At 55.8% G+C, this 24,764-nt stretch overlaps 3 protein-coding genes across 6 annotated transcripts in view; 1 reads left to right on the top strand and 2 right to left on the bottom strand.

Moving 5' to 3' along the window:
* The window catches only part of LOC119822487 (H-2 class I histocompatibility antigen, L-D alpha chain-like), a 741,986-nt gene that overhangs the window by 474,572 nt on the left and 242,650 nt on the right, over nt 1-24,764 (bottom strand). The window lies entirely within an intron of this gene.
* On the top strand, nt 3,000-6,143 carry LOC119822479 (steroid 21-hydroxylase). Of its 4 annotated transcripts, none has more exons than XM_038341845.1 (10): nt 3,000-3,210; nt 3,275-3,364; nt 3,646-3,779; nt 3,882-3,983; nt 4,072-4,173; nt 4,267-4,353; nt 4,489-4,689; nt 4,877-5,055; nt 5,160-5,263; nt 5,351-6,143. In XM_038341845.1, exons 1-10 carry the CDS (start codon nt 3,000-3,002, stop codon nt 5,617-5,619), a joined length of 1,479 nt encoding a protein of 492 aa, XP_038197773.1. In that variant the 3' UTR covers nt 5,620-6,143. The 4 variants fall into 4 exon arrangements, with proteins under 4 accessions (XP_038197773.1, XP_038197772.1, XP_038197771.1 ...); XM_038341844.1 differs by having other exon boundaries at nt 3,275-3,370; nt 3,882-3,977; nt 4,051-4,173; XM_038341843.1 differs by having other exon boundaries at nt 3,275-3,370; nt 3,637-3,779; nt 3,882-3,977.
* The window catches only part of Tnxb (tenascin XB), a 59,528-nt gene continuing 40,420 nt past the window's right edge, over nt 5,657-24,764 (bottom strand). The window contains 23 exon segments of the mRNA XM_038341788.1: nt 5,657-5,935; nt 6,270-6,433; nt 6,527-6,688; nt 6,775-6,871; nt 6,960-7,111; nt 7,195-7,327; nt 7,427-7,557; nt 7,643-7,786; nt 7,875-7,994; nt 8,148-8,291; nt 8,408-8,530; nt 8,741-9,076; nt 9,348-9,656; nt 10,522-10,803; nt 11,750-12,046; nt 12,366-12,653; nt 14,156-14,466; nt 14,882-15,206; nt 17,302-17,625; nt 18,003-18,095; nt 18,098-18,310; nt 23,648-23,971; nt 24,364-24,678. Coding sequence (XP_038197716.1) covers nt 5,834-5,935; nt 6,270-6,433; nt 6,527-6,688; nt 6,775-6,871; nt 6,960-7,111; nt 7,195-7,327; nt 7,427-7,557; nt 7,643-7,786; nt 7,875-7,994; nt 8,148-8,291; nt 8,408-8,530; nt 8,741-9,076; nt 9,348-9,656; nt 10,522-10,803; nt 11,750-12,046; nt 12,366-12,653; nt 14,156-14,466; nt 14,882-15,206; nt 17,302-17,625; nt 18,003-18,095; nt 18,098-18,310; nt 23,648-23,971; nt 24,364-24,678 — 4,889 coding nt within the window. The 3' untranslated portion in view covers nt 5,657-5,833.

Genomic DNA, 24,764 nt, shown 5'->3' with positions numbered 1-24,764 from the left:
TGAGGTTATAACACACATTATCACACCAAGGATTTTGCCATTGCTAGGAACGGAGCCCAGAACTTCATGTGTACCAGGAGAGCGCTCTGCCAGCTGAACCTGGGTGTTCTCTGACTTTAGGAGACAAGCCTCACACAGCCAACACTGACCTTGAACTCCTGCTCCCTGGCTTCCCCGGAATTACAGCAGCACCCCAGCATGCTTGTGAATAAGCTGTGTTCGGAAGGTGGAGGTTGGCAACCAGCAACATTTCTGGTCACCCCATCAAGTAGAGCCCCTGACGGGGTTGTGTGTTGGGGGGGAGAACCTTGGAGAAACTCCAGTCTTTCTGGGCATTTCAGAACATGGGATCTCTTACAGCTGCCTCGATTTCTCCCAAACCAGCCACCAGAGCAGGGTTTAGTTGTGGCCCGCGTCACCCCTAGAGAGAAGGTTGCTGTGACGACCCAGCCCCAGAAATCCCACCCTCCCATCTCCTGGGGCAAGGCCAGGGATACAGGCTAAGCCTGGGCCTCTGCCAGAAGGAGCTGCCAACTGTCAGCTCGCCCTGCTTTGGTTAGCATGGTTAGGTTCTCACCTCGGGTCTCCTGTTGCACTTCCTGTGACCCCTCACCCTGGGGTCTATCTATAAGATGGGGATGGGAAGCTAGGGGACTCCTCACACTCCTGGAGCTCGGCTGTCCTTTCTGAAATAGCTTTTCCCCAATTGTCCCCTTATCAAGTGCCCCTGATCTGGTCCTGGGGACACCCCTCTCTCGTGGCTATAACCAGCTGTGTCTGCCCAGCTCCCTCCTAGGTAGGCCCGGGTTGGTAAACTGTCTCCATTACACGGGGACCCTGGGCTGGTTCTGTAGCCTGCGGCCCCTGAACCCCCAGGCAGCCTTGCTCTACCTGTGCCTCTAACACAGGAGGCTGAAGGGCACATGGAGGGGAAGGGCACGTGGCAAACCTTTTACTGTCTCCCATCCCTGACCTCTGGCTACAAGGGTCCCTATTCTCCTTTCCTAATTGTTCTCAGAGACCCTTTACACATTTATGGTGAGTTTGGTGGTTTATTTATTTATTTATTTAGGTTTTTCAAGACAGAGTTTCTTTGTGTAGCTTTGAAGCCTGTCCCGGCACTAGCTCTGTAGACCAGGCTGGCCTCTAACTCACAGAGATCCGCCTGCCTCTGCCTCCCGAGTACTGGAATTAAAGGCGTGTGCCACCACCGCCTGCCTTGCTTTCTTTTTTTGCCTTTTTTTATAAGTCACCTTGAGTTGGTCATTTCGTTACCGTTGCAGCCAGAGGAAGGCAGCAGCTTCCAGTAGTTAAACTGGCTGAGCACCTGGTTGCCTGCTGGCGCCTGGTTCTGCTTCAGAAACCCGCACGGGCACAGGCATCTTCATTAAAAAACAGGGATAATGGTGTAGCCTTTGAAGCAGGATTGGGAGGGGCCGTCAGGACAGTGTCTGGTACACATTGTTCCAAAGTGGGCGGCCAGGGCTGTGGCTCCTTGTCTCCCAACACTTTTCCCACTTTTCCGTGTGATGGATGAGGAAAGAGCCCAGAGCCTCTCTGTGTGAGGCAGACACCATGAGAGCCTTGTTCCTTGAGATGGGGTCTTGCTATGTAGCCCAGGCTGACCTCAGGCTCAATCTGCTTGTCTCTGCCCCCTAAATTCAGGCCCCGCCACACCTCACTCTAGATATTTCTGGCAGCAAAAGAGGCCATAGAGTAACGTCACCAGGCCAGGCATTGTGGTATATGCCTGTAATCCCAGCATTTGGACATCAGCTACATATTGACTTCAAGACTAGCCAGGGCTACATAATAAAACCTATCTCAAAAAAAAAAAAAAAGAGTCTGGTGTGGGGTTCATAAGTTTCTCTTTTGGTTTGTTTAGTTTTACACATACACATTAACATGAAATATAATAAATAAACGAACAACTAAACAAACAAGCAAACAACCTGTCTTGTCTGTGTGCATGTATGTACATGCAATTCCCTCTGGCGTCAGAAGAGGGCACTGGAACTCTGAGCTGGTGTTATGGGAAGGTTGTGAACAGCCACGTAGGTGCTGGGAACCGAACTCAGGTCCTCTGCAAGGGCAACCAGCACTTTTAAATGCTGAACCACCTCTCCAGCCCTGTGGCATAAGTTTGTCATTCCAGAGATGGGAGGCCAAGACAGGAGCAGCCCTGGGGTTCAGCCGCCAGCCAGCCTAGTGGATTCAGGAGCCTCAGAAAAACGAAAGCTCAGGGTCTTTCCATCTGGACAGACCACCTGAAGTTGACCTTTGGCCTCCACACACGCACCTCCCTCTGTCTCCACAAACAGCCTCAACCAAGCCAAGAACAACAGCCAGTTGTACAGGGGACCAGGTGGGGTGGCATGTCTGTCGCCCCAGCTGTTTAAGAGACTGAGGGAGGGTTCAAAGTTTGAGGCCTGCCCGAGCTACAAAGTGAATTCAAGGTTCCCTGGGCAACCTGATGAGATCCTGTCTCAAAGTTAACAAAAATGGGGGCATAGGCATGTGAATACAGCTGGCAGGGGAGGGCTTACCCAGGATATATAAGGTCCCGGGTTCAGTCACCAGTATCACAAATAAAGTAGTAGCAATAATAACCGATAATAAAATACTTGTAGGGACTAGCGGCAGACCCAAAGGCACATTGGGCCGAGACTCGCACTTCTTTCTTTTCTCCTGGATAAGATAAATTCACACCACTCAGCCGACCCAAGGTGAGGCAGGGTGGGCGGGGCCGGGCTCAGGGTGGACCCCTCGGCCCACAGGGCGGACGCACAGAAAGGTCAGGGTCCAGCATCTCTTCCTTTCTTCTTGATGGATGGTCCCGTCTTTGATCCATGAGCTCCAAGGCCGGTGGGACGGTACCAACTTGAAAACACACTGCTCTGCACGTGGGACCGTGGCAGGGGACTGGAGGCTAATAACGGACGGCTGGGGCCAAGAGCTATAAAAAAGCCATGTCAGGGCCCCTGCACAAGTGTCCCGCTATGGTGTTACCTGGGCTGCTGCTGCTGCTGCTGCTGCTGCTGCTGCTAGCTGGCACCCGCTGGCTGTGGGGCCGGTGGAAGCTCCGGAGCCTCCGCCTGCCTCCTCTCGCCCCGGGGTTCCTGCATTTTCTACAGCCTAACCTCCCCATCTACCTGTTTGACCTCACCCAGAAACTCGGGCCTGTCTACAGGATTCGCATGGGGTTGCAAGGTGAGCCAATCTGCTCTCTTTCGGTGACCTATTCCTCCCAGCTGACACCTGCTGTTTCCCCCAGATGTGGTCGTTCTGAATTCTAATAGGACCATTAAAGAGGCTCTGATCCAAAAATGGGCGGACTTTGCCGGCCGACCCCAGATACCATATGGTAAGAGTTGGGGGCACGTTTTCTCCTCCTCCTCCTCCTCTTCCTCCTCCTCCTCCTCTTCCTCCTCCTCCTCCTCAAGCTAGGGCCTCACTGTGTAGCCCTGGCTGCCCTGAAAATCTCTATGTAGACTAGGCTAGCCTCAAACTCTCAGAGATACACCTGCTGTGGCTGCTGCCCTGGCCTACTTCTTGGATGGGGGGGTGGGGAGGCAGGTCAGGCCTTTGGCTTCCTTGGTTAGTTGGCATTCTCTCTTTCTGCCATCCCTCCTGCAGAAAATCTAGACTTGGACTTGTCGCTAGGGGACTACTCGCTAACGTGGAAGGCCCACAAGAAACTTTCTCGCTCAGCTCTGATGCTGGGCGTGCGAGACTCCATGGAGCCCCTGGTAGAGGAGCTGGCCCAGGAATTCTGCGAGGTAAGGCCGCGCTCCTGTGGCCTGGCCCTCCCCGGGTCAGCCTCCCTGTCCCGCAGTACCCCTCGATCCCCACAGCCCACGTAGCCCGCCTCTTCTCCACAGCGCATGCGCGCACAGGCTGGCGCCCCCGTGGCCATCCAGAGGGAGTTCTCTTTGCTCACGTGCAGTGTCATCTGCTACCTCACGTTTGGAGACAAGGTCAAGGCTGCCCTCTTGCCCCTCGAGCCCCTCCCTCAGGCCCTCCTGACCTTTGCTGGTCTCAAACTCAAAGTATGCCCTCCCCTTCCGGCAGGATGACACTTTGGTACACACTGTTCACAGCTGTGTGCAGGACTTGCTGCAAGCCTGGAGCCACTGGTCCGTCCAAATCTTGGAAATAATTCCCTTTCTCAGGGTACGGAAGCACATCCCAGACTCCCCTGGGTTGGGGCGGGATTAGGGGGTGGCTGGTCCTCCATCCAGAAGCTGACTCCCCTACCTGTCCCAGTTCCTCCCCAATCCAGGTCTCTGGAAGCTGAAGCGGTTCCAGGAGAACAGGGACGATATCGTAAGGGAGCAGCTGAAGCTGCACAAGGTGGGTACCGCGGGGTACCGCGCGAGCACTAACCCCCCTAGCCTCGGCCAGTGATGTGCCTGCAGCGCCTGCATCACTGCTGGGCAGGCTCCTCGAGCTGGACACTCAGCCTGCTCCTTTCCTTGCCCTCTGCAGGACAGCCTGGTAGCAGGCAACTGGAAGGACATGATTGACTACATGCTTCAAGGCGTGGAGCAGCAAAGAGAGGGCACGGACGCAGGGCAGCTCCACGAAGGGCACGTGCACATGTCCGTGGTGGACCTCTTTGTCGGTGGCACTGAGACCACAGCCAGCACGCTCTCCTGGACTGTGGCTTTCCTGCTTCATCACCCTGAGGTGCATTATGGGAGAGAGTGAGGCTCCTTCCGGGCCCCTTGACCCTCTGCCTGGCCTGGGCTCTGCTCACGGGGGCGGGGCTCTAGGCTTAGCTAAGTGGCTGGATGAAGGGGCTGCAGGCTGGGCAGCCGTGAGTCACCTAGGGCAAAGCTTGGTCCCCAGATCCAGCCTTGTCCCTTCTTCTCAGATCCAGAAGCGGCTGCAGGAAGAACTGGACCTCAAGTTGGGCCCCAGTGGCCCCAGCTCCCAGATCCTGTACAAGAACCGAATGCAGCTTCCTTTGCTCATGGCTACCATCGCTGAGGTGCTGCGCCTGCGGCCCGTGGTGCCCCTGGCCCTGCCCCATCGCACCACTCGGGCTAGCAGGTGACTCCCTGGGTTAAGGGTTGAGTGAGAACCGCCCCGCCCCCCCGCCTCCCTTGGTCCCGGACAGCTTCTGACTCCACCCTTCTGACTCCGCCTTCCCTCAGCATCTCTGGCTATGACATCCCCAAGGACACCATCATCATCCCCAACATCCAAGGCGCCAACCTGGACGAGATGGTCTGGGAACTGCCTGGCCAGTTCTGTCCTGGTACGAGGGAGGGGTCAGGCACAGGAGCGGAAGGGCCCCAGGCTCGGTTGGGGCGCACTTCCCGAGCTATCTGTCCACGACCCACAGATCGCTTCCTGGAACCCGGCAAGGACCTCAGAACCCTATCCTTCGGCTGTGGGGCCCGTGTGTGCCTGGGAGAGCCACTGGCGCGCCTGGAGCTCTTCGTGGTCCTGGCGCGCCTGCTCCAGGCCTTCACGCTGCTGCCACCACCAGATGGCACCCTGCCCTCCCTGAAACCCCAGAATTTCACTGGCGTCAATCTCTTGATTCGTCCTTTCCAGGTGCGGCTGCAGCCCAGGAACCTGGTGCCCCAAGACCAGGGCCAGAACCATTGACAGGATAGGACCAGTACCAGCCTCGTGCCTCAGTTTCTCCTTTATTGCTCCGTTACTAACCCCTCCCCTCCCCCCTGTAAACATGGTGCTGTGAGATCGTGGTAAAGAAGGCCTCCTTGGTGAGCTAGGCAGTAGAGGCTCACTGGCTCTTCTCTGGCACGACCCCTCAGTGCTCGGCAGTCATACTGGGGTATGAGCGAGGTGGGAAACAGGCTCAGCTGCCCCTGGCGGGGGCCTGGAAGTTTCTGGGTCTCAGCTTCATTTCCGTGAAGGGCACTGAAAACTCGAAGCCCTTCCAGTGGTACCAGCTCACTCCCTGAGGAGAAAGTTGTCGAGGGAGGAGAGTCAAAGCCAGCCCTCATCAGTGGCAACTCTTTCATCCCCACCCGGCTCCTGCAGGGGACCCCCGGGGGTCCATCCCTCTCCCTCATGTTCTCTGCCTAGCCCTCAGCTGCAAAGGGCTGAGGCTTCATTCTGAGCTGGCGCCTTGTATCCACTAATAAACAGACTTTTCAAGCTTCCTAGGTGAGACTGGTATTACTGTCCCATTTCCCAGATGAGCCTCTGAGGTGCGAGAAGTTCAGTTATTCACGTGAGAGTCCTCCAACCCGAGTGACCCAGAGCCCAGCCTGCGCCTCCACGGCCCCCACCTGGTGGTCCACTGTGCTCCCGTAGAGCCCGTTGAGGTTGGCATAGTGACAGTTCTTGTACCACCACGCCCCCCGATAAGAAACAGCGCAGGAGATGAGCAAGTTGTTGGGGTCCCGATCACGAGCGGAAAAGACGCTGCCGCTGTGGTAGCTCATAGAGTCCCCTGGCAAGGCATGGGAAGGTGTGGTGAGGACCGCCCCGTGCCGGCCCTCACCCGTCCCGGGCCCGCCCTCACCCGTCCCGGGCCCGCCCTCACCTGCGGTGCCATGGTAACCCTCTAGGTGCAGGCGGTAGTTCTCCGTTGCCGAATCCACGCGGAAGAAGTCATACTGGGCGAACACAGCTTCCTTTCCAGCCCGCAGGTCCACACGCATGGAGTAGTCTCCAGCCTGCGTCAGGCTGTGTAGGACCTCATTGCCTGGGGTGGAGTATGCTCCATTAGGGTCTTGGGGTCCACAGGACCGCCATCTCTTCCCGGGTTCCCCAGCCCTATGAGGCACGGACCCAGCCAGAATTCCCTGGAGATGTTTCCAAAACCATGGGCATACTCCTCCCAGTCTCTCCAGAAGTCTGTCTGTCCGTCCATGCGGCGCTGGAACACCTGGTGAGCAGACAAGGGCAGCATTAGCCTTGGCTCCTGGGCATCCGCCCCTGTGCTACCCAGGCCTCGGGCTCTGGACGCAACCCACCAGCCAGCCGCCTCCATCGGTCTCCATATCACAGAACACATCCAAAGGCCGCTCGCGGTTGCCGTTGAGGAAGATGGTGGTCGTCTTTGAGGTGCTGGGCCCGTTCTGCATCTCCTCCCCACAGTCACGGGGGAAGGGGACCCGCAGCCCACCTGTGGAGAGGAGATGGGGAGTCTGTCTGTCCCCAAGTTTCAGACCCCAGCCGCCCGCCTACGCTCAGGCCCAGTGTCAGTACCTGTAGTAAAGGAAGTGGACACAGGGGGCGTGAGGCTCTCGCCCCAAACAGCCCGCAGCTGGGCTCTGTAGAAGGTGGAAGGGAAGAGGCGGAGAAGCCGGTGGGAGGTGGTTCCTGCTGGAAGCAGGATTTCCTGGAGACAGATAAGGGACAGTCAGCAGAAGGTGAGATGAGGGGCACCACCAAATCTAGCTATGGAAAGCAGCCGGCTAGTGAGGTGGGGCTGGGGTACCTGAATCTGTCCTCCAGGGGTGTCAAAGCTGAGCAGGTAGCCTGTGGGTGGGACTTCGGGCTCAGTCCAAGTGAGCAGGGCCGTGCGAGGGGTCACTTCCTTGGCCTCCAAGTCCTGGGGGGCCTTCAGCCCTGGAGACGTAGGAAGAGATGGGTGAGCCCATATCTGCTGCCTTGACCCTCCTGTGATCCCTTCCCCACACACCCCCGGCTCTACCTGTGGTGAAGGTAATGCTGGCTGGCGAGGTGAAGTTCTGGCCTCGGAGACCACGCACGGTGGCCGTGTAGTTAGTGTCAATCGCCAGGTCTGTCAGCGGGTAGTCCACAGCGCTGCCGGGTGCTGAGGCCTGCAGGGGTGGGGCTGGGAGTGGGGGTGGGCATCAGCTCCTGCCCGCCCATGCTGTGCCTTGCTCTCCCTACCTCTTCAGAGGAGGTTCAGCCATGCTCACCCCCAGGGGATGCGACCTGGACGTTGTACTCGTCCACAGGTTTGTGGGGGGGTTTCCAGTGCAGAAGGGCGGATCCGTCAGTCAAGTTCAGTGCACGCAGCTGGGTGGGGCCATCGGGAACTGGCAGAAACAGGGGCTCAGAGGCTTCCCTGCCACTGTCTCCACTGTTGACTCTCCCAACTTCACTGCCTCTCCAGGGTCCCTTTGCCCCCTCTTCACCCTGCCAGCCCTCGCTCCTCTCTCTCTCTCTGCCTGTCATGGCACCCCCCTTACCTGTCGTGAGGAAGCCTGTGAGAGGCTCACTCTCCTCGAAGCCACGGACGGAGACCACAGTCACCTCGTAGCGAGTGTCTGAGCTCAACCCCTGGAGGACCTGGGTCTGGGTCCGGCCGTCCACTACCACACTTTGTGGCTCTCCTACGAACATGGGTGAAGCCCGGGGGTCACCCAGGAGGTCTGAGACCAGCTGGAGAATGGGTGGGGGCGGGCAAGAGAGGAGAGCTAAAGAGGACTTGGTAGGACGGGACCGTCACCTCCATCTGCGAGCTGGTAGGAAATTTTGAAGCTGTCCACCCTGGATGGTGGCGGCACCCAGTTGACTCTGGCTGATGTTTCCCCAATTTCACTGAATTGCAGGTCACGGGGGCTCTCCAGAACTGAAGATATCAAGGGAGGGGTGCAGTGGTGAGGGCGTGGGTAAGAAGGTTCCCCCCCCTTCTCCCTGAGTGCTCTGGCTTCAGAGAGGTCCACCATGCCTCTCTCTGATGCCTTCAAGTCCTCTGCCCACTCTCCAGACCCCCGTTTCCTGCTGGGTACTACTCTGCAAGTCCAGCGCCCCCTCTTTGGTGCCCAGCGTGGGCCCTCACCTGGGCTGAGGGTGCGGGCAGTGCCCTGAATGCTGTCTGCCTTGTGCGGCCCACGCAGCCCATACAGAGTGAGGCTGTACAGGGTCCCAGGATGTAAGTCCCGAAGCACAGCTGAACGCAGCGTCCCCGGCACCATCAGCTCTCGCTGCAGCAGAGGACGGAGATGCGGCTCCAGGGTGCTTGGTGAGGGGACCCCAAAGCGTATTAGGAAGGTGTCAAAGGAACCAAGAGGGGCCTCCCAGTTTAGCCTCAGAGAACTAGTGGTCATGTCCGTCACTGACAGCTGGGACAGGCGGGGCCCCGGGTCCCCTGGGGTCTGACCAGCAGGAACTGGACCTGTGGGAAGTGGGTAGGAGAAAAAGGTTTGGAGACACAGATATATGCCAGCCCTAAGGCTTGGAGCACGTCACGTCTGTCACCCTTCCCTATTGGTCAGAAGAGTTGGGCTCTTGAGGAACAGAACCACAGGTTGGTTCAGTGACTGACTGGGAAAAGAGAGGGGCAGTGGAGGGTAAATGACCTCAATCCTTCCCTGTGGCAGCCGCTTCTGGATGTCCCCTTCCACCCTTCCTAGCCCCCAGACCAGGAAGGTGCAGGCCTGGCCCACCTGTGGTACCCTCTGCAGAGACAGGCCCATGGCGCATCTCTTCACGGAGGCCATAGAGGAGGAACTTGTAGGAGGTGCTGGGCTCCAGGCCTGAGATGAGGACCTTGTCCTGGTGCCCATCAACAAGCAGGGCTTGGGGCTGTCCCTCTGTGTCCTGGTACTGGACCACAAAGGAGTCAAAGGGGCCACGGGCCACACTCCAGGAGAGGCGCAGGGAATCTGGGGTTGCCTCTGTCACTTTCAGCATCCCCAGGCGGGGGGCTTCAGGGGGTTCAGTGGGGCTTGGGGTTGACATGTCCTCTTCTGGGGCTGCATGGGAGAAACCAGGGTGGAATCTTTACAGGGTGCTGGGCGCCTGTCCTGACCATCCTGTCCCCTTCAAAGGAAGGGTGATGAGGCCTGGGGTGAAGACACTTCACAGTCTAGGCAGGTAGCCCAAGCAAGGAAAGGGAGGGAGCAGGGCATCTTCTAGAACCTTCCAGTTCTTGAATTTGTTTTACCCCTGCCTTGGCATTACCTCCTGACACCCAGGAGGGCCTCTCTGAGCCCAGCCCCGGGATCTCCGGCCTGGGAAGCTACTGTGCCTGTTGGTCCCTCCTCAGCTGCTTGCTGTTTCAGGACAAGGGACTCCCTGCCCGTTTCCCAGTGCCTGGCACATCAACCCCCTCAGGCTCTGCCCTGGCCCCACCCTTAGCGCCTGTGCTCGGTGCTTCTGAGAGCGGCTGAGGGTGGCACCACAGGCTGGGGTGGCTGGTGTACGTGCCTGGCAAGTCACACTAGAGCCCTTGGCCTGGCCGATCTGAAGTGGGTGTCAGTGGCCTCTGCCCATTGGATTTCCCAGTGATTTTCCATTTGAGACACATCCCTGGCTCCCGAGAACGGTGTGTGTGTGTGTGTGTGTGTGTGTGTGTGTGTGTGTGCACCTAGGCAGCAAGGGGATAGTGCTGTTCTAACGGGGTAGTGGGGAGCAGCAGGTGACGGGATGACCGGGGTCAGGAAAGCGGGGACCCTGCGAGGCCTTTTCTTGCTGCCTGACCTGGCTCCTGTTCTCTCAAATGACTGATCAGCCCCAGGGGTGGGCACAGGTCCTCCCTTCTCTGGCTCTGGACAGGCCCCTGCCCTTCCCACCCATCTTCTCTGGCCAATCTCTTTGTCCTCAGACTCCTCAGCTCACCTGTCACTCCGAGGGCAGAGATGGGCCCCAGGCGCTTTCCTCTAGCCAGCCCATAGAGCAGAAACTTGTACTTGCGGTGTGGCTGCAGACCCTCTATGGTGACCTCGTTCTGGTCTGCAGCCACGACCACTGTCTGGGGCTGCCCATCCCTGTCTCTGTACTGGACCAGGAAGGAGTCAAAAGGGCCCTGGGCCACCGTCCACGAGAGGCGCAGAGAGTCAGCGGTCTCTCCCTTCACTGTTAGTTCACCGAGGCGGGGCTGTGGCGTCTTTTCCAGGGGGGCTGAGGGGAGAATGGGATGATTCAGGTTAGCATCTCCAGCCCTCAGGGACAGATGCCTGAGGATGCAGCAGCCAGGCCTGCGTGATCCTGCTGTGGGGGACTGAGGCAGAGCCGCCTCGTCTCTGGAGGCACTGCCCAGCCCTTTCCTGCCTGGCGCCCCGTTTGCTGTGGCCAGGTCACAGAGGGTCACAGTGAGAGAGGGCTAGCGGTGGGCACAGACTGGTCTTCATTTCCTCTGGGCAGGGCTGTGGCCAGAACTGAGTCTCCTGGGGGCATCTGAGTGCCAGAGAGATACTCTCAAATGGGGAGAGCTCCCATCAGCCTGGGGCTGCCCCCCATCTCCCACACAGTCCAGAATTAATATCCCGGGACCAGGTAGGGCAGAGAGACAATCTGCCCACGTGAGGGTGGCAGCTGGCAGACGAGGCTTGGACAAGCCTGTATAATGAAGGTTTGGGGGAAGAACTATGGGTATCTGAGGGCTCCAGGCCCTGATGTCTGCCTGGGGTGGCTGACTCATGGACCTGGGAGTGGGGTAAGTGTCATGGACCCACTCCACCCCTTCCTTGGGGGCTGACTCATGGGCACAAAAACACCAGATTTTTCCAGCGTCTTCTGCAGCCAGGCTTTTTCATCTCATGGCTCAGGGCTGGGAGGAAGACCTGGGTGCCAGCTACCGGTTGCCGGCACAGTGGGGAGTGGGCCGTGGTGCAGATCAGGTGGCTCACCCATGTCATGTGGCTGGCCAAGGCTGGATTTGGGTTTGAACCCAGGTTAACTAAGCCTAAAAGCTCCCTTTCCTTGACAGACAGTGTGTATAAAATGCTCAGACTGTACCCAGTCCAAGGCAGGACTGGCCTTTGCTCTTAGGCTGAGGACAGGACAAGTCCCTGGAAGGCCCTGGGATAAGAGCTGTGCCAGAGTGGGAGGCAGGGCCCGGGCTCACCTGTGGTGCCCTCCACAGAGGCAGGGCCCAGCCGTTTGCGGCCTGTCAGGCCATAGAGCAGAAACTTGTATTTCCTATTGGGCTCCAGGCCGGGAATGGTGACCTCATGCTGGTCTGCTGCCACCGGCACCACCTGGAGCTGCCCTCCCCTGTCCTTGTAGTGGACCAGGAAGGAGTCGAACTCGCCCTCGGGGACAGTCCAGGAGAGACCCACAGAGTTCTGGGTCACGTCTGTCATCGTCAGCTCCCCAAGACGAGGAAGGAGCTTTGTGTCTGGATGGAGAGGAGAGGAAGCCACTTAGAAGTGTAGTGTACGTACCCGCAGCGCAGGGGACAGGGACAGGGCAGCTGGGGCCCTGCTCTTGGTGGTCAGAGGGGGTAATTGGGCCGGGCTCGGGATAAGAGAGCCTCCAGCAAAGGAAGCAAGTGTGCCCGCCCAGTGATGAGGGAGAAGGACGGAGTGAAGGTCTGAATTTGGGTGGACCTCACAAAGAAATGGGTCGCCAAAGTCCAAGGTCTGGAATGTGGGGCACAGAAACATGAAATCCCAACAGTCACCACAAGGGGGCAAAGGGTGCTGGGGTTGCAGGGTCTGCAGCGTTGGGCCCTCACTCACCAGTTTTTGCATCTACGGAAACAGGGCCATGGCGCTTTCCACCCTGGAGTCCAAAGAGGAGAAATTTGTACTTGCGGGCCGGGTCCAGACCTGAGACGGTGACCTCACTCAGGTCTCTGCTCACAGGTACCGTCTGGGGCTGCCCATGGGCATCCTTGTACTGGACGAGGAAGGAGTCGAAGGGGCCCTGGGCCACGGTCCAAGACAGGCGCACAGTACTGGAAGTCACATCTGCCACAGCCAGGTCCCCCAGGCGGGGCTCTATGGGGGGCTCTGTGGGCAGGGGCGCTGCAACAGAGCAGAGGAGGCTAAGGGGTACAGGCAGAAGCCGCTGAGGGGACCAGGCTGCCCCCAGGCTGCAGAACAGCTTCACACAGCCTCTTCTACCCTTTGACCCCAGCCATAGGCAGCTCACACCTAAGAACCTCTGAACCACCGATGGCTGGCACAGCGGTTCTCAAGCTGTGGGTCGCGACCCCTTTAGCAACCGTTTATCTCCAAAAATATTTACGTTATGATTCATAACAGTAGCAAAATTAGCCGGGCAGTGATAGCACACGCCTTTAATTGGGAGGAGGCAGAGGAATGCAAATCTCTGCAAGATTGAAGTCAGCCTGGTCTACAGAGATAGTTTCAGGACAGCCAAGGTTACACAGTGAAACCGTCTTGAAAAGCCAAAAATCAAAACAAAACAAGTAGCAAAATTACAGTTGTGAAGTAGTAATGAAAATAATTTCATGGGCTGGAGAGATGGCTCAGAGGTTAAGAGCATTGCCTGCACTTCCAAAGGTCCTGAGTTCAATTCCCAGCAACCACATGGTGGCTCACAAATCTGTAATGGGGTCTGGTACCCTCTTCTGGCCTGCAGGCAGACACACAAACAGAATATTGTATACATGATAAATAAATAAATATTTTTAAAAAGTAGAAAATAATTTCATGATTGGGGGTTACCACAACATGAGGAACTTTATTGAAAGGTAGCAGTAGGGACTGGAGAGATAGCTTAATGGTTAAGAGCACTGGCTGCTCTTCCAGAGGTCCTGAGTTCAATTCCCAACATCCACATGGTGGCTCACAACCATCTGTAGTGGGATTAGTGTCCTCTTCTGGCCAGCAGGCACATATGTAAGCAAAGTACTTTTTTTTTTGAGACAGGGTTTTCTGTAGTTTTGGAGCCTGTCCTGGAACTAGCTCTTGTAGACCAGGCTGGCTTTGAACTCACAGAGATCCGCCTGCCTCTGCCTCCCGAGTGCTGGGATTAAAGGCATGCACCACCACTGCCCGGCCATAAATAAACATTTAAAAAATAAATAAAAGGTCACAACACTAGGAAGGTTAAGAACCTCTGATTTAGCAGACATCATTATGATTGTTCCCCCATTGCGGGAGCTGCCACTGCATTTAAAAATGCTTGTAAACCCCGCAGTCCAGCTGAGGTGATTCAGACCCAAGTAACCCAGATCCGGAGCCTGTTGTGAGTCACCAAATACCCGGAGGGGGAGCCAAGGTGGGAGGAATGAGCGGGGTTCTGGAGTGGGGTTCTGGAGTGGCATTCTGGAGTAGGGTTCTGGAGCGGGGTTCTGGAGTGGGGGAAGGAGGGACCGCAAGGACAGCTCCGAGGACGGCTGCGCTGACCCTCCCTCCATTCCAGGTGATGGGGCTCGAAAGCTCCGTGAAGCCCAGAGACAGCTGGGAAGAAAGGGGGAGCAGAGGGCAGGGCAGAGAGCGTGGGGAGAAGAGAAGAGCCACAGAAGGAGAGAGCAAACATGGATCCCAGCCACACTCACCAGTCACGCCCACGGTGGACACAGGGCCCACACGCTGGCCATCATGGAGTCCATACAGGTTCATCTTGTATCTGCGCCCAGGCTCCAGGTCTCTCACGATGGCCTCCCTCTCCTGGCCCCCGACACGCACCACCTGGGGCTGCCCAGCACTGTCCTTGTACTGGACACTGAAGGAGTCAAAGTCTCCCTGGGGGACGGTCCAGGAGAGGCTCAGGGAGTCTGGGGACGATGCTGTGACAGTCAGGTCTCCCAGGAGCGGCTCCTCGGGGGGCTCTGGGGCCTCTGTGCTGGGCTCTGTGGGGCTGGGGTCTCTTCCTCTGCAGCTGAGAATGGGACAGACAGGTGAGCAGGGTCCCCACAGGTGTCCTCAAGTGAGGACAGAGTAGCCATAGTTACCAAGGTGGTTCTGAGGTCAGTTCAGAGAAGCCCACCTTGGGGCTTTCGGGTCCTAGTCAGCTGACAGCTGGCCAACATACCCAAGCTCCTGGGTCAGCTGAGGGGACCTGGACACCAGCACAGCAAAGCTGTCTGTGGCCCTGCTGCTCAGGGAGACTGGCCAGCCCAGAAGGCACACAAAGGCAGACCTTAGCATTAGCAACACAGGTCTGTGGGGCTGAGCAGATCTGAGTACTAACAGCACCCAGCTACCGATCCCTACCTAGCTCTCACCAAATAGTTTAAGTGTCCACCTCCCAGTGGGTCCCACCCTGAGGCTCCCAAGTCCACTCACATGTCACCCCAACAGCAGACACGGGGCCCACACGCTGGCCACTGTGGATGCCATACAGGTTCATCTTGTACTTGTGGTCCGGCTCCAGGCCGGGGATGGTGACCTGGTCCTCGTGCCCTGGCACCCGCACCACCTTGGGCTGCCCATCCCCGTTCCTGTACTGAATCAGGAAGTGGTCAAACTGTCCTTCGGGGACTGTCCAGGAGAGGCTCAGGGAGTTAGGAGTGGCGTCTGTCACGGTCAGCTCTCCTAGACGTGGCTTCTTAGGAGGAGGCTCATGAGTTGTGGTGGGCACCAGCTGTGTGGTCGTAACTTCCTCCTCTGGAGCTGAACACAAACACACACACACACATGGGCATACACACACACAGAAACACACAAATTCAGGTCTTCCCCAGCCACAGTCCGACCACTGCTTGCCTTTTCTGTTCCTTCTACACTGCCATTCCTAGCATCCCGCCCAGACACCTGCCAACACCCATGTGACTTCTCCCCTCCCTCCAGCACTTGCCTCTTTTGAAAATGCTCCACAGAGCCACTACCCTGGGCCTCCCTGCCCTGGCTCTCCTTGCTGTCTGCTACCTGGCTGGACTCAGATCTTTACCCCAGTCAGGTCTGGAAACCTCCTCCCTGAGGCTGCGTCTCAGCTGCTCAGTGCATTCCAGACCCTCGCTGTGTCCCTCTTGGGTGCCTCACACTCCCCCACCCTGCCTCTTCTATCACAGAACCTGGGCCACCATCTCCTCTCATTTGGGTGTTGACCCCGGTCTGACCTCCCTGCCTTCAGGCTTACTTCACCTCTCCCCTCTAACGGGCCAGGCTTTGAACGAGGACTTCCAACGGCAGCAAGGAACTGGACACCCAGTCCTGTGTGGAATCCTGGGATTCTGAGCGGCCCCCGCCTCTCCATCGACCTCTCAAGGCCACCCTGCCACCCAGAGGGCATCTCACAAAGTCTCGGTTCCTCGTGGACCAGCTTCTCTAGCCTTCTGTTCTTGACCCAGCGGGGACATTGACCTATAACAATTCTCTGTGCCCTGTCACCAAGCCAATGCCTGTTTGACCTCAGGTCTCAGTGGCCTTATGAGTAAGTTGGTTTAGATGTCCCCTCAGGTACTGTTCCGGCCCCTAGGGGTCCCATGTTCTGAGCCCTTGGCAGAACTTGGGCCTTCTGCCTGTCACCCTGACTGTAAAGTCCATGCTAACACTGCTGGTTTTTCAAAGCCTCAGCCTGATGGAGAGCAGCAGCCCAGACTCCTGTGGTCTGTCAGGCTCTGCCAGCTCAGAGCGGTCCTAGCACAGCCCTCTCTTATGTAATCACACCAAACATGGACAGACACCAGACAAGGCCACCTGGTGCCACCATGGCAAGCTTGGAACCCTATGCCCACAAAGACACACTCAACCGTTTGCTACAAAACAACCAGACAGCTCTCGTCCAGGTAGTGAGTGATTTCTGCCTCTTCCTCTGGCTTTGTGGGCCCACTAAACACCTTACCCAGACAGAGCTCAGCAAACTCACCAGTGATAGAAGCTCTACGGGCAGCATGGTTCAGAGCTGAACTCCCCTTGCTAAGGCTTCTGCACCCCAACTAACTTAGCAGCTGCTCTCTAACCCCAGAGTCCCCCACAGCCCAGCACCCCCAAGTGTTGACCCATAGTTCATTCCAGGTGAGTCTTGGGGAGGTTGGCTCCCCAGCTGACAGCCCCACGGTCCCTAGATCAGGGAATGGAGGGATGTGAGTTTAAAATGGAAGGAAGGGAGGAAGGAAGGAGGGAGGGAGGGAGGGAGGGAGGGTGGAAGGGAGGGAGGAGAGAGGGAGGAGAGAGGAAAGAAGGAAGGAAGGAGGGAGGGAGGAATGAAGTTAGGAAGGAAGAAGGAAGAAAGAAGGAAGAAGGAAGGAAGGAAGGAAGGAAGGAAGGAAGGAAGGAAGGAAGGAAGGAGAGAAAAAAGGAAAAAGGGCTTGAAGTGGTTTGTACATACGCAGACTCCATTCTGTATTCCCACCCACTTCCCCGGGCCAGAGAACTTGACGGGATAGAGCCCTCTGTGAGGAGCCCTGCTAGCACATCCCAGAGAGGGGCTGACACCTCTGCTGTGGGCTTTGCTGCTCAGGGGCCGATCTATGAACCAGCAGTGTTTTTCCCAGGATCCCCTTAGAAACAGGCTCTGGCCAGACGGTGCTGGTGTACGCCTTTAATCCCAGAATTTGCAAGGCAGAAGCAGATGGAGTTCAAGGCCAGCCTGATCTACAAGAGAAGCAGGCTCTGGACACACTGCTGGGTCTGAGGCTGACTAGTGGAGATGTCAGACCTGCCAGGCAGCTTTGTGCACAGTACAGGCGTTTCCATGACGATGGCTGGAAAAGGAGTGGTGTGGGGCTGGTTTCCCCACAGGGGCACAGCTAACACTCACCCGTCACGCCCACAGTGGACACAGGGCCCACACGCTGGCCATCATGGAGTCCATACAGGTTCATCTTGTATTTGCGCCCAGGCTCCAGGTCTCTCACGATGGCCTCCCTCTCCTGGCCCCCGACACGCACCACCTGGGGCTGCCCAGCACTGTCCTTGTACTGGACACTGAAGGAGTCAAAGTCTCCCTGGGGGATGGTCCAGGAGAGGCTCAGGGAGTCTGGGGACGATGCTGTGACAGTCAGGTCTCCCAGGAGCGGCTCCTCATGGGGCTCTGGGGCCTCTGTGCTGGGCTCTGTGGGGCTGGGAGTCTCTTCCTCTGCAGCTGAGAAGGGGACACACAGGTGAGCAGGGTCTCCCACATGTGTCTTTGGCTCTTGAAGAGGAGCTATGGCTACCAGGGAGGTTCCAATGCCAGTTCAAAGGCAACCCCCTTGGGGTCTGGTGGCCCTGGTCAGCTGACAGCTGGCCAACATGCCCAAGCTCCTGGGTCAGCTGAGGGGACCTGGACAGTGCCAACGCAGCAAAGGTCTTAATGTCCTCACCCCCTGCACAGGGGAGATAGGCCAGCTCCAGGGAGAGGCACATAGGCCATAGCAGCGGCAACAGAAGGTCTGGGGTATTAGCCAGTCCCAGGCCACTGACCCCCACCCAGAGCAGACGGTCTCTCCTAGTGAATTCTAGGCTCCCATGTCCACTCACCTGTCACCCCGACAACAGACACGGGGCCCACACGCTGGCCACTGTGGATGCCATACAGGTTCATCTTGTACTTGTGGTCCGGCTCCAGGCCGGGATGGTGACCTGGTCCTCGTGCCCTGGCACCCGCACCACCTTGGGCTGCCCATCCCCGTTCTTGTACTGGATCACGAATTGGTCAAACTGTCCTTCGGGGACTGTCCAGGAGAGGCTCAGGGAGTCAGGGGTGGCATCTATCACGGTCAGCTCGCCCAGGATGGGTTTCTTAGGGGTTGTGGTGGGCACCACCTGCGTGGTCATGGTCTCCTCCTCTGGATCTGGACAAACACACAGAGGGATAGGTTATGTCTTCCCTGTCCTCAGTATCTTCACAAAGGGGCTTTTATAAGGATGAAGCTCTGAAGACTTCTGGCGGAAGTGACACTGGCTGCAGAGATCACTATGTATGCCATCATTTGGGATGAGTTGTTGGAGGTCTTCTGGCTGGTGGACAGCTGACACTCAACTCCCCAGTGTCCAGGTCGGAAGACAGGGTTCTTTGTGGAAGGAATGAGTTGATGCATGGGAATAAAAGTTGAAAATTGCAACAATAAACAAACAAATAAAAATGAAACCACTAAGCCGGGCTGGTGGTGGCGCACACCTTTAATCCCAGCACTCGGGAGGCAGAGGCAGGCGGATCTCTGAGTTTGAGGCCAGCCTGATCTGCAAGAGCTAGATCCAGGACAGGCTCTAGAAACTACAGGGAAACCCTGTCTCAAAAAAAAAAAAAAAAATGAAACCACTAAAGTGGGTTTTTAGGTACTCGGTGAGAACGCTAGCCTCCTCACTGTTCCCTCACGGGCGGATGTGTCCTGCACAGACAGAGCCTCTGTGAGGAGCCAGAGGCGGTCACAGGCTCAGCAACAAGTTCTGAGGCTGTGCCTTGGCTGTGGGGTTTTTACCACTGGCTCAGTTCTCAGGGTCCTGTGAGGGACAGAATAACATGTTCTGGATGCACGCTGGGTCTGAGGCTGGTTCGTAGGTGGCTGTTTCCTCCCATCTAATGCATGCCCTCAAGTCTCTCTCAGGAAGTTCCTGAAGCTTAGAAGGCTTACAAGGCCTCAGCATGGCCACAGAAGCAGGAATGTAGAGAGGAGGGATTCTCAGCAGGCGCACGCTGAGCAGGAGCTCAGGACTTCACCGTGAGCTGTAACCTTGCTGGAGTTGGGTTTGTGTGGTGCGGCTGCCTCTGAGCTATCTGCATTCTTGCAAAGATCTCCACATTCCTGCGAGTGACCCAAGTGAACACATCGCTGAGCTAGACATGTCTGGGGTTGTTGTTTGGGTCTGATTTCAGTGACTCATCTGGCATGAATAGACAGATGTTCAGGTCTCCTCAAGAAAGTCAGCCAACATGATTGGCACTGGGATATGAACTAACAGAAGCAAAGGCGAGCTAGGGAGGAGAGGGGATGTGACCACAGCAACAGATGCTGAGGCCAGCACCTAGGGTCTGCAGGGTGACTTGGATACGGCCACCTCTGTCATGTGCTATGGGACGCTGAGCCTTCTTGCTGCAATGATGGCTTCATGCTCCCTGCTATAGGAGACTGCACATGCAACCCAAGCCAGGCCACCTGAGAATGTCCAAGTGAGGATCTTGGGGTGTCCATTTTCCTAAAGTGGATATGGTTGATGAATGGGTTATACTACACAAATATGAGAAGGTCTCTAAAACAGCAAGTGGACTAGAGAGTATATTCCAGTCCCTGAGATAGCATGGATAGCCAAGATGGCAAGCAAGCTATGGTGGCCGCTGTGTGGCCTTTGCTGTGGGCAAAGAATTCAAACGGAAAGGCAGCGCCCTTCTTAGAAAGAACTTGCCCGCATGAGAGAGGAACTGCAGCAGGGGAGGGTTATAGGGATGCGATCTGCTCATTGGCCTCTAGGTTGGGGCAGGGGAAGTAGAGACAAGAAGAGGAGACGGGTATCTGCTCGCTGTTTCGTAGAGCTGGCAGATTGCAAGGTAAAGAGAGTGCAGGTCAAACACGTGCTAAAGAGCCCGTCCTAGGATCAAGCTATGGGAGCCCTTGGTAAACTGGGTAACTAAGCTGGAGGGAAAGATGGAAGACAACAGACTTTATGTCTGGCCAGGAGGAAATGAGGAGCAAATCCAGGATTCAGTTTGTAGACAGGGGCGTGAGTAACGATTCACTGAGTATGGGAATCTGCGCTGTTCAGCGCACACGCGGTATCTGAGCAGCGTGGACCGGGAAAGACTTTCAGCCTGAAGATAACAAAGGAGCCTCTGACAGTCTTGTTTGTGTGGCTGTGAAATAGAGGCAGATGGGATTAATCTGAGAAGAGATGGAGAAACTGTCATAACAGCCCAGTCCTCCTCGAGACAAAGACTGCATAGCCCAAGGCAAAAATGGGGAAGATCAATCCCTGGTGAAATGGCCCATATGAGCCATTGGGGACACGTAGTCCCATAAATATAAGGGCTTAAAGGACCACAGAGGGGAGAAGGTGTGGCTGGAGGGAACTGGGAATGAGAGAGGCTACGTAGATGCCCAGTTCATAAAGTCAGACAAAATCATACTCCCAGGAAAGCTAAGACAGAGATCTGTAGCCAGATGTGATGGTATGTGTCTTCAATCCTGGTGCTGGAGAAGCGGAGGCAGGTGGATCTCTGTGAGTCTGAGGCTAGTCTGGTCTATATAGCAAGTTCTGGGCCAGCCAGAGCTACACAGTGCTTTAGCGACTTGCTGGGACCGGGGTGGGATGTGACCTTCATGGCTCAGAATCTCTGGGAGCTCAGAATGACTCCGAACGGTATGTAAACTCTTTATAAAATGCAGAAGCAATTGAGAGGGCGTGAGGGAAGGAAAGGCAGACTAAAGGATTTGTCCCGGTCACTCAAAGGGAAACAAGATTAGCATACAGACGGTTCCCACAAGGAAATGAGCGGAAGGCCAAATGCTGTGGTAGCAGCTTTCTGATAGGCTCTACAGCCCAAGCAACAGCTCCCAGAAGACAGAAACCATAGGACAATGCAGATTTCAAAGGTTAAACTCAGGGCTGGAGAGATGACTTAGTGGTTAAGAGCACTGGTTGCTCTTCCAGAGATCCTGCAGTTTAGTTCCCAGCCACCACAAGGTGGCTCACAACCATCTGTAATGGGATCAGGTTCCTTTTGGTGCACGTGAAGATGGAACACTCAGATGTAACATACATGAATAAACAAAAGGTTGAACTTGACCTGGGGTGGACAATTATCACCTCCAGAGCGTGCATGCACTTTTCTGCCTGCGAGAAAGTATGGATCCATGCGAGGGATAGGATTGGCTGCTCCAATGGCCATTCATCTCAGCAGACGTGGCTGCTGAAAAGACAACCGCCACGTGATGGGCTGGGAGGAACCCAGCTCCAGTGGCAGGCGTGGTAGGTCAGAGTGCATGGGCCTAGCCGGGTCCTTCAGGACACACAGTGTTCTTAAAGAAAACAGCAGCATCCTGGTGTGAGGAGGACGGGACGGTTCATGGAATCATCCCTGTGCTATGGAGGTACAGGACAATGTACACTCCGTCTATGCCCCCTGTATTCAATCCCCTCTCTCAGGACAACAACTGACGGAGACGATGGGATCTTTGTGCACCGTCCTGAGCTTTGGCGATGGGTTTCTTTACTGGTAGCACCTTTTGCTCTGGACCCCAAGGCCAGTTTGCATTCATTTGGAATGGCTAAACATGGATCTTTAGAGCACACCCCAGGGCTGTCTTCATAGCCCTTCATTTCGTCATGGGATGGGTCTGGGACCCTGCGTTGTTATTCCGTCCACCTCTGTGAAAGCATTTGATGACAGAGATGGCATCATGCTAATCTCTGAATATTTTAAGTATCAGCCGACGAACAGGAAGGAAGGAATTAAAGCGCCTAGAGGAAGGTGCTTTCACAAACAGGAGGGGGCACTGCCAGAAGGTATAGGTTGTGTAAGAGTCCGATGTGAGGAGTGGGCTATGTTCCTATAAGTTCTTCAGGCTAAGGAGGCCCCGAGGTCCCACAAACTATAAGGCTATGGAAAATGTTGTTGGTTACAACACTAAACTCAGTGGTGAATCCCTATTGCGGAAAGACCCTGCACACCTGCTGCACACCTGCCTGCACCCTGCACACCTGCTCACCCTGCACACCTGCTGCACACCTGCTGCACACCTGCTGCACACTTGCTGTACCCTGCACACCTGCTACACACTTACTGCACCCTGAACACCTACTGCACACTGCACACTTGCTGCAGAACATGGAGAAATCAGACTGAGACTCCACTGAATGCTTCCTTCTTTTGCTGGCGTGTGTATTCCTAACAGGCACCATGCAGGCTGATGTGGGAAATCTCACCAACAGTCCTGCTTGTCTACGAACCCCGAATACTAGAGAACCACCAATGCAGGCAAGATGAGACCCCTGGAACAATGTGGCACAAGTGTTATGGGCACAATAACTAGAATTAAAGTCTGCTTCCCAGGAGGAAACTCATGTCTTGTGCTGTAAACCAGGGTGAAAGCCTGGGACTGGAGAAGACTTAGGCGCTGATGGGGAGGCAACAACTACTGCTTTATTAAATGGATACGATATACCTATCAAATTCCCTTCTAAACATCTGTGTCTGCATCCGTGGATTGTTGCTGCTACCAACACCAATTAATTATGCAAGGAAACTTATTCCTTGCAGTTAGAGGTATACCATGGGGTCTCATAACTGGTGAGATTACTGTCACTAAATGACAGTGGCTGCGTCGTCATGGCCCAATACTCAGCAAAAGAAGAATTAAAAATAATGAGCCATTTCCCATCCTCTACTTCCCAAGGCTCATGGGAACACTGCAGAAAAGTGGGGAAAAAATCTAAAGCCAGAGGAAGGAACACAGCATTGTTCAGCTGTTCTCAAGACCTGAAGCATTCCCTATTGGAGAAAAGCTCAGTAGAACTCAGGAAGCTGCAGGTACGGTGTTGTGTGCCTTTAATTCCAGCACTGGAGAGGCAGAGGCAGGCAGATCTCTGTGAGTTCCAGGTCAACTTGGTCTACATAGAGAGTCACAAGGCATTATAGCATGGCTATATACAGAGGCCCTGTTTCAAAAACAAAACATCCAGGAAGCAATAGGAGCATAAAAGGAGCGCAGGAAGGACAGCAACTCACAAGTCTCAGGAAGCTCCTGAAACTTACAAAGTTCACAACGTCTGTCCCAACATTAGCTAAACATTAGCATCTCCTTGCAGAAGAGCTGGAGAAGGCTCTGAGGATAGATCTTTCCTGAGCCATTGTCCATGTTGAGGTCAAGCTTCTATATAACACACATGCATTTGAGTCACCCACGTTTCTGCAAGTAACTGTTCATCCATATTCTTATAAGTACTCTAACAAACTCTTGGTTCAATATGCCAGACCTCTGTGGAATACCTTGCTCATGTTAGTGTTCCTATGTAGACTGAACAGCCTTTAATGTATTTATACATATATATTTATATCAACCTCCAGAAAAGTGAGGTGTTCTCACGCTCACACAGACTTGCTACTGTGAGAACAGGAGTTACCACAAAGATGGTAGAAGAAGGAATAGAATGGGTCGTTCCCGCCACAGACCCATCTGACACTCACTCACCCGTCACGCCCACGGTGGACACAGGGCCCACACGCTGGCCATCATGGAGTCCATACAGGTTCATCTTGTATCTGCGCCCAGGCTCCAGGTCTCTCACGATGGCCTCCCTCTCCTGGCCCCCAACACGCACCACCTGGGGCCGCCCAGCACTGTCCTTGTACTGGACACTGAAGGAGTCAAAGTCTCCCTGGGGGACGGTCCAGAAGAGGCTCAGGGAGTCTGGGGACGATGCTGTGACAGTCAGGTCTCCCAGGAGCGGCTCCTCAGGGGGCTCTGGGGCCTCTGTGCTGGGCTCTGTGGGGCTGGGGGTCTCTTCCTCTGCAGCTGAGAAGGGGACAGACAGGTGAGCAGGGTCCCCACAGGTGTCCTCAAGTGAGGACAGAGTAGCCATAGTTACCAAGGTGGTTCTGAGGTCAGTTCAGAGAAGCCCACCTTGGGGCTTTGGGGTCCTGGTCAGCTGACAGCTGGCCAACATGCCCAAGCTCCTGGGTCAGCTGAGGGGACCTGGACAGTGCCAGCACAGCAAAGACCTTGGTGGCCCTGTCATGAGGGAGATCCGCCAGCCACAGGAGAAGACAGACAGGCTGCCACGGTCTTACGGCAGGCCTGTGGTACTGAGTAGTTCTTAGCCATTGACTTCCCAGTTACTAGTCACCACAGAACAGTAGGTTCCACTTCCTGATGGGTCCCACCCTGGTCTCCCACAGTCCACTTACCCGTCACCCCGACAACAGACACGGGGCCCACACGCTGGCCACTGTGGATGCCATACAGGTTCATCTTGTACTTGTGGTCCGGCTCCAGGCCGGGGATGGTGACCTGGTCCTCGTGCCCTGGCACCCGCACCACCTTGGGCTGCCCATCCCCGTTCTTGTACTGGATCACGAATTGGTCAAACTGTCCTTCGGGGACTGTCCAGGAGAGGCTCAGGGAGTCAGGGGTGGCATCTGTCACGGTCAGCTCGCCCAGGATGGGTTTCTTAGGGGTTGTGGTGGGCACCACCTGTGTGGTCATGGTCTCCTCCTCTGGATCTGGACAAACACACAGGAACAGGTTAGGTCTTCTCTGTCCTTACTTTCTGTGTAAAGGACCATTTATAAAAGCAAAGCCTTAAGCC

The sequence above is a fragment of the Arvicola amphibius genome, chromosome 9, assembly GCF_903992535.2.
Source record: "Arvicola amphibius chromosome 9, mArvAmp1.2, whole genome shotgun sequence".
Classification (NCBI taxonomy): domain Eukaryota; kingdom Metazoa; phylum Chordata; class Mammalia; order Rodentia; family Cricetidae; genus Arvicola; species Arvicola amphibius.
Note: the sequence above shows the minus strand (reverse complement) of the source record. Positions and strands in the feature narration are given on the sequence as shown.